Raw genomic sequence first — 16,380 nt, 5'->3', positions numbered from 1 at the left:
CTTGGATTTCCCAGATTTCCCCCAATTTTAGGCCTTGGATTTCCTGGATTCTCCCCCATTTCTGAGCTTGAATTTCCTGGATTCTCTCCAATTTTAGGGCTTGGGTTTCCTGGATTCTCCCCAGTTTCAGGGCTTGGATTTTCTGGATCTCCCCAGTTTCAGGGCTTGGATTTCCTGGATTCACCCCAATTTTAGGCCTTGGATTTCCCCCAATTTTAGGCCTTGGATTTCCTGGATTCTCCCCCATTTCTGTGCTTGGATTTCTTGGTTTCTCCCCCATTTCTGGGCTTGGATTTCCTGGATTCTCCCCAAATTCAGGGCTGGAATTTCCTGGATTTTCCCCATTTCTGTGCTCGGGTTTCCTGGGTTCTGCCCCATTCCTCCCCTGTGCCGCCATTTTCCCTTCTGCTGCGCCCCCCCTTCCATCCCCGCCCCCCGAGCTGAGCGGGAAAGGGACTGGGAGGTGAAACTGGTCCCAGTTCAGCCCCGGGCCAACAAAGATGGCGGCGCCCACGAGGAACATGGCAGCGCCCACCGGGAGAAAGGGCTCAAGCCCCGCCCCCTGTACGTGATTGGCTGCCGGGAGCCGGGGCGAGCCGAAGTGTTCCGGAAAGAGCCGAGCGCCCGAATCGCCGCTTTGCGCCCCGCCCCCTTCCCCGGAAAGAGCCGAAGCGTTCCGGAAACAACCGAAGCGCGCTCGGAGCGCCGGAACGAGTCGAATTCCTGCCGGGAAAAGCCGAAGCGCCATCGGGCCCGCCCGATTCGTTCCAGGACGTCCCGAACCGCCCCTTCCGGAGACCCCCCGAGCCCCTCCCCCGCCCCGGAGATCTCCGGAGGTTCCGGAAGCGGTTCCCCCGAGGCGGTTCCGCCGCCCCCCCCCCGCAACGGTTCCGAAGCGGTTCCGGAGGTTTGCCGAGAGGTTCCGAAGCCCCGCCGAGCGGTTCCGGAGAGCCGCGGGGCGGCCGCCGGGACATTGCCCAGCGGTTCCGGAGGGTCCCGAACCTCCTCGCCCATCTCCGGAGATCTCCGGCCGTCCCCAGAGCCACGAAACGGTTCCGGAAAGAGCCGAAGTTGCTCCGTCGGAGCCGTCCCGGAAGTGGCCGAGGCGGTGGCGGCGCGGTTCCGGAAAGAGCCGAAGTTGCTCCGCCGGAGCCGTCCCGGAAGTGGCCGAGGCGGCGCGGCGCGGTTCCGGAAAGAGCCGAAGTTCCGCCGAAGCGCCGGCCGAAGCCGTCCCGGAAGTGGCCGAGGCGGTGGCGGCGCGGTTCCGGAAAGAGCCGAGCGGCTCCGGAAGTTGCCGAGCCGGCCGGCCCTCAGCGCTCGCCGCCGACCCCGGCCCGGCCCCCGCTCGCTCGGCCCCGGCGGGGCCCGGACCCGCCCGGCCCGGCCCGGCCCGGCCCGGCTCGGCAGGATGATCAAGCTGTTCTCGCTGAAGCAGCAGAAGAAGGAGGAGGAATCGGCGGGCGGCACCAAGAGCTCCAGCAAAAAGGCCTCGGCCGCGCAGCTCCGCATCCAGAAAGGTGCGCGGGGGGGGAACGGGACGGGAACGGGAACGGGAACTGGGACCAGTGAGGGATGGGAACTGGGACCAGTGAGGGATGGGAACTGGGACCAGTGAGGGATGGGAACTGGGACCAGTGAGGGATGGGAACTGGGACCAGTGAGGGTCGGAAACTGGGACCAGTAAGGGCCTCAAACTGGGACCAGTGAGGGATAGGAACTGGGACCAGTGAGGGACAGAAATTGGGACCAGTGAGGGATGGGAACTGGGACCAGTGAGGGATGGGAACTGGGGCCAGTGAGGGATGGGAACTGGGACCAATAAGGGACAGAAACTGGGACCAGTAAGGGATGGAAACTGGGACCAGTGAGGGATAGAAACTGGGACCAGTAAAGGATGGAAACTGGGACCAATAAGGGACAGAAACTGGGACCAGTAAGGGCCTCAAACTGGGGCCAGTGAGGGACGGGAACTGAGGCCAGTGAGGGATGGAAACTGGGACCAGTAAGGGTTGGAAACTGGGACAAGTGAGGGTCAGAAACTGGGGCCAGTGAGGGCTGCAAGCTGGTCCCAGTAAGGGATGGAAACTGGAACCAGTAAGGGCCTCAAACTGGGGCCAGTAAGGGACAGAAACTGGGACCAGTGAGGGATGGGAACTGGGACCAGTAAGGGTTGGAAACTGGGGCCAGTGAGGGATGGGAACTGGGACCAATAAGGGCCAGAAACTGGGACCAGTAAGGGATGGAACTGGGACCACTAAGGGACAGAAACTGGGACCAGTGAGGGACAGAAACTGGCACCAGTGAGGGATGGGAACTGGGGCCAGTAAGGGACAGAAACTGGGACCAGTAAGGGCCTGGAACTGGTCCGTCAGGGCCCCAAACTGGTCCCAGCAGGGCCGGCAGTTCAGGGCCGTTAACGGTTCTGGGGGGGCCGGTACCGGTTCCCGGTACTGGTCCCAGTAAGGGGCAGGTACTGGTCCCAGTAAGGATCACAGACTGGTCCCAGTAAGGATCACAGACTGGTCCCAGTAAGGGTCACGGACTGGTCCCAGTAAGGGGCAGGTACTGGTCCCAGTAAGGGGCACAGACTGGTCCCAGTAAGGGTCACAGACTGGTCCCAGTAAGGGGCACAGACTGGTCCCAGTAAGGGGCAGGGACTGGTCCCAGTAAGGGTCACGGACTGGTCCCAGTAAGGGGCGGGTACTGGTCCCAGTAAGGGTCACGGACTGGTCCCAGTAAGGGGCAGAGACTGGTCCCAGTAAGGGTCACATACTGGTCCCAGTAAGGGTCACGGACTGGTCCCAGTAAGGGTCACATACTGGTCCCGGTAAGGATCACATACTGGTCCCAGTAAGGGTCACAGACTGGTCCCAGTAAGGGGCAGAGACTGGTCCCAGTAAGGGGCAGAGACTGGTCCCAGTAAGGGTCACAGACTGGTCCCAGTAAGGGTCACATATTGGTCCCAGTAAGGATCACATACTGGTCCCAGTAAGGGTCACGGACTGGTCCCAGTAAGGGGCAGGTACTGGTCCCAGTAAGGGGCAGGGACTGGTCCCAGTAAGGGGCACAGACTGGTCCCAGTAAGGGGCACAGACTGGTCCCAGTAAGGGTCACAGACTGGTCCCAGTAAGGGGCACAGACTGGTCCCAGTAAGGGGCAGGGACTGGTCCCAGTAAGGGTCATGGACTGGTCCCAGTAAGGGGCGGGTACTGGTCCCAGTAAGGGTCACGGACTGGTCCCAGTAAGGGGCAGAGACTGGTCCCAGTAAGGGTCACAGACTGGTCCCAGTAAGGGTCACATATTGGTCCCAGTAAGGGTCACAGACTGGTCCCAGTAAGGGGCAGGGACCGGTCCCAGTAAGGGGCAGGGACTGGTCCCAGTAAGGGGCACAGACTGGTCCCAGTAAGGGGCAGGGACTGGTCCCAGTAAGGGGCACAGACTGGTCCCAGTAAGGGGCAGGTACTGGTCCCAGTAAGGATCACAGACTGGTCCCAGTAAGGATCACATACTGGTCCCAGTAAAGGTCACGGACCGGTCCCAGTAAGGGGCAGGGACTGGTCCCAGTAAGGGGCACAGACTGGTCCCAGTAAGGGGCAGGGACCAGTCCCAGTAAGGGTCACAGACTGGTCCCAGTAAGGGTCACAGACTGGTCCCAGTAAGGGGCACAGACTGGTCCCAGTAAGGGGCAGGGACTGGTCCCAGTAAGGGTCACGGACTGGTCCCAGTAAGGGGCACAGACTGGTCCCAGTAAGGGGCAGGGACCAGTCCCAGTAAGGGTCACAGACTGGTCCCAGTAAGGGTCACATACTGGTCCCAGTAAGGGTCACGGACTGGTCCCAGTAAGGGGCAGGGACCGGTCACAGTAAGGGGCAGGGACCGGTCCCAGTAAGGGGCAGGGACTGGTCCCAGTAAGGGTCACATACTGGTCCCAGTAAGGGTCACAGTCTGGTCCCAGTAAGGGGCAGAGACTGGTCCCAGTAAGGGTCACATACTGGTCCCAGTAAGGGTCACAGACTGGTCCCAGTAAGGGGCAGGTACTGGTCCCAGTAAGGGGCAGGGACTGGTCCCAGTAGTGCCTTGCTGGGGGCTGGCAGTGGGACCAGTTGCGGCCACATACTGGGACCAGTAAGGCCTTGGTGAGTGTCCCAGTTTGGTCCCAGAATGATCCCAGTATGACCCAATATGGTTCCAGTATGGCCCAGTTTGGTCCCAGCATGGCCCAGTTTAGTCCCAGTTTGGTCCCAGTATGGCCCAGTTTGGTCCCAGCATGGCCCAGTTTGGTCCCAGCATGGCCCAGTTTAGTCCCAGTATGGCCCAGTATGATCCCAGTATGGCCCAGTTTGGTCCCAGTATGGCCCAGTCTGGTCCCAGTATGGCCCAGTTTGGTGCCAGTATGGCCCAGTCTGGTCCCAGTATGGCCCAGTTTGGTCCCAGTATGGCCCAGTTTGGTCCCAGTTGGGCTTTCCTGGGCAGGGATGGGCCAGGCAGGGGTGGGGGTCACGGGGTTGTCATGGCCCTGTCACATGTGTGTCACCTGTGTCCCCAAATGTCCCCTCAGTGTCCCCAATGTCCCCTCAGTGTCCCCGCTGTGCCTCAGTTTCCCCCGGTGTCCCCGCCGTGCCTCAGTGTCCCCACCGTGCCTCAGTTTCCCTCAGTGTCCCTGCTGTGCCTCAGTTTCCCTCGGTGTCCCCGCCGTGCCTCAGTTTCCCCCGTGTCCCGCAGACATCAACGAGCTGAACCTGCCCAAGACGTGCGAGATCGACTTCTCGGACCAGGACGATCTCCTGCACTTCCGCCTGCTCATCTGCCCCGACGAGGTGGGACACGGGACACGGACATGGACACGGACACGGGACACGGGACAGGGACACGGGACAGGGACACGGGACAGGGACACGGGACACGGACACGGGACATGGGACAGGGACACGGGACAGGGACACGGGACACGGACACGGGACAGGGACATGGACACGGGACAGGGACACGGGACATGGACACGGGACATAGACACGGGACTGGGGACACGGGACAGGGACACGGGACAGGGACAGGGACATGGACAGGGACACGGGACAGGGACACGGGACAGGGACAGGGACATGGACAGGGACACGGGACAGGGACACGGGACAGGGACACGGGACAGGGACACGGGACAGGGACACGGGACAGGGACAGGGACACGGGACAGGGACACGGGACAGGGACAGGGACACGGGACAGGGACACGGGACAGGGACACGGGACAGGGACACGGGACAGGGACAGGGACACGGGACAGGGACACGGGACAGGGACACGGGACAGGGACAGGGACACGGGACAGGGACACGGGACAGGGACACGGGACTGGGGACACGGGACTGGGACACGGGACAGGGACACGGACACGGGACAGGGACACGGGACAGTGGGGACACCAGGGACACCTGTGTGTGTCACCCGTGTGTCACCCGTGTGTCACCCGCGTCACTTGTGTGTCACCTGGGGCACACCTGTGTCACCTGGCGGGTACCTTGATGTCCCCCCGTGTCCCCCCGTGTCCCCCGTGTCCCCGTGTCCCCTCATGTCCCCGTGTCCCCTCATGTCCCCGTGTCCCCGCTGACGTTTTTCTGTCCCCAGGGTTTCTACAAGGGCGGCAAATTCGTCTTCAGCTTTAAGGTCAGTGCAGGGCCACCAAACCCCCCTGTGGCCACCAAACCCCCCCTGGGGCCACCAAACCGTGCCCAGTGGTCACCAAACCCCCCCCCGTGGCCACCAAACCCCCCCTGGGGCCACCAAACCCCCTCTGTGGCCACCAACCCCCTGTGGCCACCAAACCCCCCTGGGGCCACCAAACCCCCCCTGGGGCCACCAAACCCCCTCTGTGGCCACCAACCCCCTGTGGCCACCAAACCCCCCTGGGGCCACCAAACCCCCCCCGTGGCCACCAAACCCCCCCCGTGGCCACCAAACCCCCTCTGTGGCCACCAAACCCCCCCTGTGGCCACCAAACCCATCTCGGTGGCCACCAAATCCCCCCTATGGCCACCAACCCCCCTGTGGCCACCAAACCCCCCCTGGGGCCACCAAACCGTGCCCAGTGGTCACCAAACCCCCCCCCGTGGCCACCAAACCCCCCCTGGGGCCACCAAACCCCCTCTGTGGCCACCAAACCCCCTGGGGCCACCAAACCCCCCCCTGTGGCCACCAAACCCCCCCTGGGGCCACCAAACCGTGCCCAGTGGTCACCAAACCCCCCCCGTGGCCACCAAACCCCCCTGTGGCCACCAAACCCCCTGGGGCCACCAAACACCCCCTGTGGCCACCAAACCCCCCTGGGGCCACCAAACCCCCCCTGGGGCCACCAAACCCCCCTGTGGCCACCAAACCCCCCCTGGGGCCACCAAACCCCTCTGTGGCCACCAAACCCCCCTGTGGCCACCAAACCCCTCTGTGGCCACCACCCCCCCTGTGGCCACCAAACCCATCTCGGTGGCCACCAAATCCCCCCTATGGCCACCAAACCCAGCCCAGTGGCCACCAAATCCTGCCTGGAGGCCACCAACCCCCCCCTGTGGCCACCAAACCCCCCTGGTGACCACCAAACCCGGCCCAGTGGTCACCAAACCCAGCCTGGTGGCCACAGCGGTGACTCGGTGGCCACAGCGGTGACTCGGTGGCCACGGGGGTGACTCGGTGGCCACGGGGGTGACTCGGTGGCCCCGCAGGTGGGCCAGGGCTACCCGCACGACCCGCCGAAGGTGAAGTGCGAGACCATGGTGTACCACCCCAACATCGACCTGGAGGGCAACGTCTGCCTCAACATCCTCAGGTGGGCTACCAAACACCTGGGGGGGCTACCAAACACCCATGGGGGCTACCAACACCTGGGGGGGCTACCAAACACCCACGGGGGGCTACCAACACCTGGGGGGGCAACGTCTGCCTCAACATCCTCAGGTGGGCTACCGAAAACACGGGGGGGCTACCAAACACCCATGGGGGCTACCAACACCTGGGGGGCTACCAAACATCCATGGGGGCTACCAAACACCCATGGGGGCTACCAAACACCCACGGGGGGGCTACCAAACACCCATGGGGGCTACCAACACCTGGGGGGCTACCAAACACCCATGGGGGCTACCAAACATCCATGGGGGCTACCAACACCTGGGGGGGCTACCAACACCTGGGGGGGCAACGTCTGCCTCAACATCCTCAGGTGGGCTACCAAACACCCACGGGGGGCTACCAAACACCCATGGGGGCTACCAACACCTGGGGGGCAACGCCTGCCTCAGCATCCTCAGGTGGGCTACCGAACACCCACAGGGGGCTACCGAACACCCATGGGGGCTACTGAATACACAGGGGGCCAGCGGCCACCAGCTGGGGGCTGTAGTGGCCACACTGACCATTGATCACTGATCACTGACCATTGATCACTGACCATTGATCATTGATCACTGACCATTGATCATTGATCACTGACCATTGATCACTGATCATTGATCACTGGCTATTGATCACTGACCATTGATCACTGACAACTGACCATTGATCACTAATCATTGACCATTGATCACTGGCTACTGACCATTGATCACTGACCATTGATCACTGATCACTGACCATTGATCACTGACCATTGATCACTGACCATTGATCACTGACCACTGACCATTGACCACTGATCACTGACCATTGATCACTGACCATGGATCACTGACCATTGATCACTGACCATTGATCACTGATCACTGACCATTGATCACTGACCGTTGATCACTGACCATTGATCACTGACTATTGATCACTGACCATTGATCACTGACCACTGACCATTGATCACTGACCATGGATCACTGACCATTGATCACTGACCACTGACCATTGATCACTGACCACTGACCATTGATCACTGACCATTGATCACTGACCCTGGATCACTGACCATTGACCACTGACCATGGATCACTGAGCATTGATCACTGACCATTGACCACTGACCACTGATCACTGACCATTGACCACTGACCATTGACCACTGACCATGGACCACTGACCATTGACCACTGACCATGGACCACTGACCATTGACCACTGACCTTTGGCCACTTCCCACCCACTGACCACTGACCATGGCTGTGGCTGTGGCCATGGTGACCGCTGGCCGTGGCCGTGGCCGTGGCTGCAGGGGCCTCAATGGCTGCAGTGGCCACAGTGACCACTGGCCGTTGCCATGGTGACCGCTGGCCGTGGCTGTGGCTGCAGTGGCCGTGGTGGCAGCAGTGACCGCTGGCTGTGGCCATGGCCATGGTGACCACTGGCCGTGGCTGTGGCTGCAGTGGCCGTGGTGGCAGCGGTGACCGCTGGCCGTGGACATGGCCATGGTGACCACTGGCCGTGGCTGTGGCTGCAGTGGCCGTGGTGGCCGCAGTGGCTGCTGACCGCAGGCCGTGGCTGTGGCCGCGGCCATGGTGGCCACAGTGGCCGCGGTGACCGCTGACCACTGGCTGTGGCTGTGGCCATGGTGGCCGTGGCTGCAGTGACCGTGGTGGCCGCGGTGGCCATGGGGGCCGCTGACCGCTGGCCGTGGCCGTGGCTGTGGCCGCAGTGGCCACGGTGGCCGCGGCGGCCGCTGACCGCTGGTGCCCGCAGGGAGGACTGGAAGCCGGTGCTGACCATCAACTCCATCATCTACGGCCTGCAGTACCTGTTCCTGGTGAGGGACACGGGGACACACCTGGGGACACACCTGGGACACCTGGGGGGACACGGGGACACACCTGGGGACACACCTGGGACACCTGGGGGACACGGGGACACACCTGGGGACACACCTGGGACACCTGGGGGGACATGGGGACACACCTGGGGACACACCTGGGACACCTGGGACACCTGGGGGACATGGGGACACACCTGGGGACACCTGGGACACCTGGGGGGACATGGGGACACACCTGGGGGGACACCTGGGACACCTGGGGGGGCATGGGGACACACCTGGGGACACACCTGGGACACCTGGGGGGACATGGGGACACACCTGGGGGGACACAGGGACACACCTGGGGACATGGGGACACACCTGGGACACCTGGGGGACATGTGGACACACCTGGGGACACACCTGGGGGGACATGGGGACACACCTGGGGACACACCTGGGGGGACATGGGGACACACCTGGGGACATGGGGACACACCTGGGGGGGTTGGGGACACACCTGGAGGGTTTGGGGACACCTGGAGGGTTTGGGGACACCTGGGGGGTGTTTGGGGACTCCGTGGGGACACACCTGGTGGCCTTGAGGACACGGGGACACACCTGGGGACACACCTGGGACACCCGGGGGGACACCTGGAGGGGTTGGGGACATGGGGACACCTGGGAGCACCTTTGGGATGCCCCTGGGGGGGTTGGGGACACACCTGGGGGAGTTGGGGACACACCTGGGAGCACCTTGGGGACACCTGGAGGGGTTGGGGACACCTGGGGGGTGTTTGGGGACTCTGGTGGCCTTGGGGACACAGGGACACACCTGGGGACACACCTGGGGGGGTTTGAGGCATGGGGACACATCTTGGAGCACCTTGGGGATGTACCTGGAGGGGTTGGGGACACACCTGGGGGGACATGGGGACACACCTGGGGCACACCTGGGGACATGGGGACACCTGAGGGGACATGGAAACACCTGGGGGGATATGGGGGGACACCTGGGGGGACATGGGTGACATGGAGACACCTGGGGGGACACGGGGACACACCTGGGGGGGTTGGGGACACACCTTGGGGGTTTGGGGACACCTGGAGGGGTTGGGGACACCTGGAGGGTTTGGGGACACCTGGGGGGGTTGGGGACACCTGGAGGGTTTGGAGACACCTGGGGGTGTTTGGGGACTCTGTGGGGACACACCTGGTGGCCTTGGGGACACGGGGACACACCTGGGGACACCTGGGGGGGCTCCGGGGCTGCCCAGGGGGGTTTTGGGATCCCCCTGACCCCAAACGTTCCCCCAAAGGAGCCGGACCCCAAACGGGGGTGCCGGGATTGGGAATTCTGGGATTTGGGGGAATTCTGGGATTCGGGGGAATTCTGGGATTTGGGGATTCGGGGGAATTTTGGGATTTGGGGTTCTGGGGGAATTCTGGGATTTGGGATTTTGGGGGAATTCTGGGATTTGGGGGAATTCTGGGGTTTGGGGTTTTGGGGGAATTTTGGGGTTTTGGGGCTTTAGAAGAATTCTGGGATTTGGGATTTTGGGGGAATTCTGGGATTTGGGGAAATTCTGGGATTTGGGGGAATTCTGGGGTTTGGGGTTTTGGGGGAATTTTGGGATTTGGGGGAATTCTGGGATTTGGGGTTTTGGGGGAATTTTGGGATTTGGGGTTTTGGGGAATTCTGGGATTTGGTGTTTTGGGGGAATTCTGGGATTTGGGGGAATTCTGGGATTTGGGGTTTTGGGGGAATTTTGGGGTTTTGGGGCTTTAGAAAAATTCTGGGATTTGGGGTTTTGAGGGAATTCCAGGATTTGGGGTTCTGGGGGAATTCTGGGATTTGGGGTTCTGGGGGAATTCTGGGATTTGGGCAATCTGAAGGGTTTTTATGGGATTTTAGGGGAATTTTGGGGTCCCTCTAATCCCAAATTTTCACCCAAAAGGAGCCAAACCCCAAAAAGGGCTTGTGGGATTTGGGGGATTTTGGGGGAATTCGGGAATTTGGGGTATGTGAAGGGGTTCGGGGTGGTTTTTGGGGGATTTTAGGAGGTTTTTGGGATTTGGGGGCTGTGGAAGGTTTTTGGGGGGTTTTGGGGGGATTTTGGGGCTGTGAAGGGATTTTGTGGGATTTTAGGAGGATTTTGTGGGATTTTGGGGCTGTGAAGGAATTCTGAGGGGGTTTTAGGGGGATTTAGGTGATTTTGGGGGAATTTTGGGATTTTGGGGCTGTGAAGGGATTCTGCGGGATTTAAGGAGATTTTTTGGGGCCAGGAAGAGATTCTGTAGGATTTACGGAGATTTTGGGGCTGTGAGGGGATTTTGTGGGATTTTTAGGGAGTTTTTGAGGGATTTTAAGGGAATTTTGGGGCTGTGAAGGGATTCTGTGGGATTTTGGGGGGATTTTGGGTCTGTGAAGGGATTCTGGGGGTGTTTTGTGGGATTTTTGGGAGATTTTGGGGCCATGAAGGGATTTTGGGGCTGTGTGGGGATCCTGGGGGATTTTAGGGGGAATTTGGGGCTGTGAGGGGATTTTGGGGGATTTTAGGATGATTTTGGGATGATTTTGTGGGGATTTCAGGGCCGTGAGGGGATCCTTTAGGACTCGCAGTGCTCCCAGGCCTGTGAGGGGATTTTGGGGGATTTTAGGATGATTTTGGGGGATTTTATGGGGATTTTGGGACCGTGAGTGGATTCTGGGGCAGTGAGGGGATCCCTTAGGACTGACAGCTCTCTTGGGGCTGTGAGGGGATTTTGGGATGATTTTGTGGGACTTTATGGGAATTTTGGGGCTGTGAAGGGATTCTGGGGGATTTTATGGGGATTTTGGGGCTCTGTGGGGATTCTGGGGGATTTTAGGATGGTTTTGTGGGATTTTAGGGGGATTTGGGGGGATTTACAGGGATTTTGGGGCTGTGAGGGGATTCTGGGGGGATTTTGTGGGATTTTAGGGGGATTTTAGGGCTGTAAGAGGATTTTGGGATGATTTTGTGGGATTTTGTGAGGATTTTGGGGCCGTGAGGGGATCCTTTAGGACTTACGCTTTCAGGGCTGTGAAGGGATTTTAGGATGATTTTGTGGTATTTTAGGGGGATATTTTGGGATTTTAGGGGGATTTTGGGGCTGTAAGGGGATTTTAGGATGATTTTGTGGGATTTTGTGAGGATTTTGGGGCCGTGAGGGGATCCTTTAGGACTCACAGCGCTCTCGGGGCTGTGAGGGGATTTTGGGGGATTTTATGATGATTTTGTGGGATTTTAGAAGGATTTTGTGGGATTTACAGGGATTTTGGGGCTGTGAGGGGATTCTGGGGGTGTTTTGTGGGATTTCAGGGGGATTTTGGGGCTGTGAGGGGATTTTAGGATGATTTTGTGGGATTTTGGGCCCGTGAGGGGATAATGTAGGACTGACAGCGCTCCCGGGGCTGTGAGGGGATTTTTGGGGATTTAAGGATGATTTTGTGGGATTTACAGGGATTTTGGGGCTGTGAGGGGATTCTGGGGGGATTTTGTGGTATATTAGGGGGATTTTGTGGGATTTTATGAGGATTTCTGGTCCCTGAGGGGATCCTTTAGGACTGACAGCGCTCTCGTTGCTGTGAGGGGATTTTAGGATGATTTTGTGGGATTTTTGGGGGATTTTGTGGGATTTTAGGGGGATTTTGGGGCTGTGAGGGGATTTTAGGATGATTTTGTGGGATTTTGTGGGATTTTGGGGCCGTGAGGGGATCCTGTAGGACTTACACTTTCAGGGCTGTGAGGGGATTTTAGGATGATTTTGTGGGATTTCAGGGGGGATTTTGTGGGATTTTAGGGGGATTTTGGGGCTGTAAGGGGATTTTAGGATGATTTTGTGGTATATTAGGGGGATTTTGTGGGATTTTAGGGGGATTTGGGGGCTGTGAGGGGATTTTAGGATGATTTTGTGGGATTTTATGAGGATTTCGGGACCGTGAGGGGATCCTTTAGGACTGACAGCGCTCCCGGGGCTGTGAGGGGATTTTGGGGGATTTTATGATGATTTTGTGGGATTTACAGGGATTTTGGGGCTGTGAGGGGATTCTGGGGGTGTTTTGTGGGATTTTAGGGGGATTTTGGGGCTGTGAGGGGATTTTAGGATGATTTTGTGGGATTTTGGGCCCGTGAGGGGATCCTGTAGGACTGACAGCGCTCCCGGGGCTGTGAGGGGATTTGGGGGGATTTTGGGATGATTTTGTGGGATTTTAGAAGGATTTTGGGGGATTTACAGGGATTTTGGGGCTGTGAGGGGATTCTGGGGGTGTTTTGTGGGATTTTGTGGGGATTTTGGGGCCGTGAGGGGATCCTTTAGGACTCGCAGCGCTTTCAGGGCTGTGAGGGGATTTTAGGATGATTTTGTGGGATTTTAGGAGGATTTGGGGGCTGTGAGGGGATTTTAGGATGATTTTGTGGTATATTAGGGGGATTTTGTGGGATTTTAGGAGGATTTGGGGGCTGTGAGGGGATTTTAGGATGATTTTGTGGGATTTTATGAGGATTTCGGGGCCGTGATGGGATCCCTTAGGACTCGCAGCGCTCCCGGGGCTGTGAGGGGATTTGGGGGGATTTTGGGATGATTTTGTGGGAATTTCGGGGCCCTGAGGGGATCCTTAGGACTGCCCCCGACCCCCGTGTCCCCCCAGGAGCCGAACCCCGAGGACCCGCTGAACAAGGAGGCGGCCGAGGTGCTGCAGAGCAACCGGCGCCTGTTCGAGCAGAACGTGCAGCGCTCGCTGCGCGGCGGCTACGTCGGCGCCACCTACTTCGAGCGCTGCCTCAAGTGACCCCCCCGAGCCCAAAATCCCCAAAAACCGCCCCAAAAACGCCGCCCCGACCCCGCCGAGAAACGGAATAAAAACCGCAGGAACAAAAAAAAAAAAAAAAAAAAAACCAACTAGGGGAAAAAAAAAAAAACAACACAACTGGGAAAGTCTTGGAAAATGAGCGAAAAAACCTGAAAAAGCTGCAGAGAAGCAGTGGAAAAAAGAGTTGAAAAAGCCCGAAAAAAAAGCCCAGAATAGCTTTGGAAAAAGAGCTAAAAAGCCCCGGAAAAAACTCCCAGAAATTCCTTGAAAAAAGAGGTAAAAAATCCCGAAAAAACTCCCAGAAATTCCCCGGAGAAACAGCTTAAAAACCCTGAAAAAACTCCCAGAAAAGCCTCAAAAAAAGAGTTAAAAACCCCGAAAAAAACTCCCAGAAAAGCCTCAAAAAAAAGAGCTACAAAACCCTGAAAAAAACTCCCAGAAATTCCCCGGAAAAACAGCTGAAAAACTCTGAAAAAACTCCCAGAAAAGCCTCAAAAAAAGAGCTAAAAACCCCTGAAAAAAACTTCCAAAAAAGGCTCAACAAAAGAGCTTAAAATCCCCCCCAAAACTCCCAGAAATTACCCGAAAAAACAGCTAAAAAACTCCAGAAAAGCCTCAGAAAAAAAGCTACAAAATCCCCCCAAAAACTCCCAGAAATTCCTCGAAAAAAGAGCTACAAAACCCCGAAAAAACTCCCAGAAAAGCCTTGAAAAAAGAGCTAAAGTCCCCCCAGAAAAGCCTCAGAAAAAGAGCTTATAACCCCCCCCAAAAACTCCCAGAAATTCCCCGAAAAAACAGCTAAAAAACCCCAAAAAACTCCAGAAAAGCCTCAGAAAAAAAGCTACAAAACCCCCCCAAAACTCCCAGAAATTCCTTGAAAAAAGAGCTTAAAAACTCCTGAAAAAACTCCCAGAAATGCCTTGAAAAAAGAGCTAAAAATCCCCCCAAAACTCCCAAAAATTCCTCGAAAAAAGAGCTACAAAACCCCGAAAAAACTCCTAAAAAAGCCTCAGAAAAAGAGCTTAAAATCCCCCCCAGAACTCCCAGAAATTCCCCGAAAAAACAGCTAAAAAACCCTGAAAAAACTCCCAGAAAAGCCTCAGAAAAAGAGCTTAACCCCCCCCCCCAAAAAACTCCCAGAAATTCCCCGAAAAAAGCTACAAAACCCCGAAAAAATTCCCAGAAATGCTTTGAAAAATGCCATGGAAAACCCCGAAAAAACTCCCAGAAATTCCTCGAAAAAACAGCTAAAACCCCCCGAAAAAACTCCCAGAAATTCCTTAAAAAAGAGCTACAAAACCCCGAAAAAACTCCCAGAAAAATCCTAAAAACCCCCAAAATATAACCCAATAAAAGAGCTAAAAATCCCCAAAGGGCTCCCCCAAAAACCCCAGAAAAACCTCCCAGAAATTCCTCAAAAAAAGAGCTATAAAAGCCCGAAAAAACTCCCAGAAAAGACTCCAAAAATGCCCCAAAAAAGCCCCAAAAAATCGTCCCAGAAAAGCCTTGAAAAAAAACCCAGAAAAACCCCAAAAAGGCCCAAAACAAAGCCCTAAAAAACCCACAAAACTCCCCAAAAAGCCTCAAAATAAACCCAAAAAAACTCCAAAAACACCTCCCGGAAAAGCCTTGGAAAAAGCTCTAAAAGAACCCCAAAAAAGCCCTAAAAAAACCCGCAAAGAAACCCCCCAAAAATCCCCAAAAAACTGGAAAATACCCAAAAAAATCTTCCTGAAAAGCCTCAAAAAAAGACCTAAAAAAGCCCCAAAAGATCCCCAAAAGACCTTAAAAATCCCAAATAATCCCAAAAACCCTCAAAAAAATCCCCAAAAAACCCCAAGAAACTGCAAATTTAAAAAAAAACACCAAAAAAGCCCAAAATCTCCCCTAAAAAAACCCCAAAAATTCCCCCCAAAAACTCAAAAGCCCCAAAATACCCCCCAAAAAAACCCCTTAAAAAATCCCCAAAAATGCCAAAAGCCCCCCAAAAAATCCCCAAAAAGACCCAAGAAATCCCAAAAATGCCCCCAAAAAATCTCCAAAAACCCCCAAAAAAGTGAAAAAAAATCCCCAAAAATCCCAAAAAAGCCCCAAAAATCCCCCAAAATTCCCCAAATTCCCCCCAAATCCCCACCCCCCCTCTATTTATTCCCCCGGGCGGGGCCGCCCCCCCCAGCGCTGCTCGGGCCGGATTAAAGAGCCAAGGGACTGGTTTGTACTGGTTTGTACTGGTTTATACTGGTGTGGGCTGGTTTGGGTTGGTTTATACCGGTTTACACTGGTTTATACTGGCTTATACTGGTCTGGACGGGTTTGGGTTGGTTGGTGTTGGTTTGGACTGGGAGGGGTGTGGGTGGCACTGGTTATACTGGTTTATACTGGGAGTCCCCAGTGCTCCCAGTGCTCCCAGTGCTCCCAGTTCCATTCCCAGTATCCCCAGTCCCATTCCCAGTGCTCCCAGTACTCCCAGTCCCCATTCCCAGTGCTCCCAGTGCTCCCAGTTCCATTCCCAGTATCCCCAGTCCCATTCCCAGTGCTCCCAGTACTCCCAGTCCCCATTCCCAGTGCTCCCAGTATCCCCAGTCCCCATTCCCAGTGCTCCCAGTGCTCCCAGTCCCCATTCCCAGTGCTCCCAGTTTCCCCAGTTCCCATTCCCAGTGCTCCCAGTTCCCATTCCCAGTGCTCCCAGTATCCCCAGTTCCATTCCCAGTGCTCCCAGTATCCCCAGTTCCATTCCCAGTGCTCCCAGTATCCCCAGTCCCCATTCCCAGTGCTCCCAGTTCCCATTCCCAGTGCTCCCAGTATCCCCAGTCCCATTCCCAGTGCTCCCAGTATCCCCAGTTCC

General features: G+C 57.0%; 1 protein-coding gene across 2 annotated transcripts; it reads left to right on the top strand.

Moving 5' to 3' along the window:
* The first annotated feature begins 1,274 nt into the window (after positions 1-1,274).
* UBE2M (ubiquitin conjugating enzyme E2 M) lies at positions 1,275-15,753 on the top strand. 2 transcript variants are annotated; one of them, XM_085565761.1, is made up of 6 exons: positions 1,275-1,517; positions 4,723-4,817; positions 5,626-5,664; positions 6,714-6,817; positions 8,650-8,734; positions 8,914-9,321. In XM_085565761.1, the coding sequence occupies exons 1-6, from the start codon at positions 1,409-1,411 to the stop codon at positions 9,304-9,306; spliced, it is 825 nt and encodes a 274-aa protein (XP_085421887.1). In that variant the 5' UTR covers positions 1,275-1,408; the 3' UTR covers positions 9,307-9,321. The 2 variants fall into 2 exon arrangements, with proteins under 2 accessions (XP_085421887.1, XP_077645981.1); XM_077789855.2 differs by lacking the exon at positions 8,914-9,321 and adding an exon at positions 13,374-15,753 and having other exon boundaries at positions 1,286-1,517; positions 8,650-8,713.
* The last annotated feature ends 627 nt before the right edge of the window (positions 15,754-16,380 follow it).

Source organism: Lonchura striata, chromosome 37 (assembly GCF_050655825.1).
Source record: "Lonchura striata isolate lonStrDom1 chromosome 37, ASM5065582v1, whole genome shotgun sequence".
NCBI classification, from domain to species: domain Eukaryota; kingdom Metazoa; phylum Chordata; class Aves; order Passeriformes; family Estrildidae; genus Lonchura; species Lonchura striata.
Note: the sequence above shows the minus strand (reverse complement) of the source record. Positions and strands in the feature narration are given on the sequence as shown.

Coding starts and splice junctions, on each gene's coding strand:
- UBE2M (XM_085565761.1), top strand. CDS start 1,409: ATGATCAAGCTGTTCTCGCTGAAGCAGCAGAAGAAGGAGGAGGAATCG. Junction 1,518..4,722: donor GCAGCTCCGCATCCAGAAAG/GTGCGCGGGGGG, acceptor CGTGTCCCGCAG/ACATCAACGAGCTGAACCTG. Junction 5,665..6,713: donor AATTCGTCTTCAGCTTTAAG/GTCAGTGCAGGG, acceptor GTGGCCCCGCAG/GTGGGCCAGGGCTACCCGCA.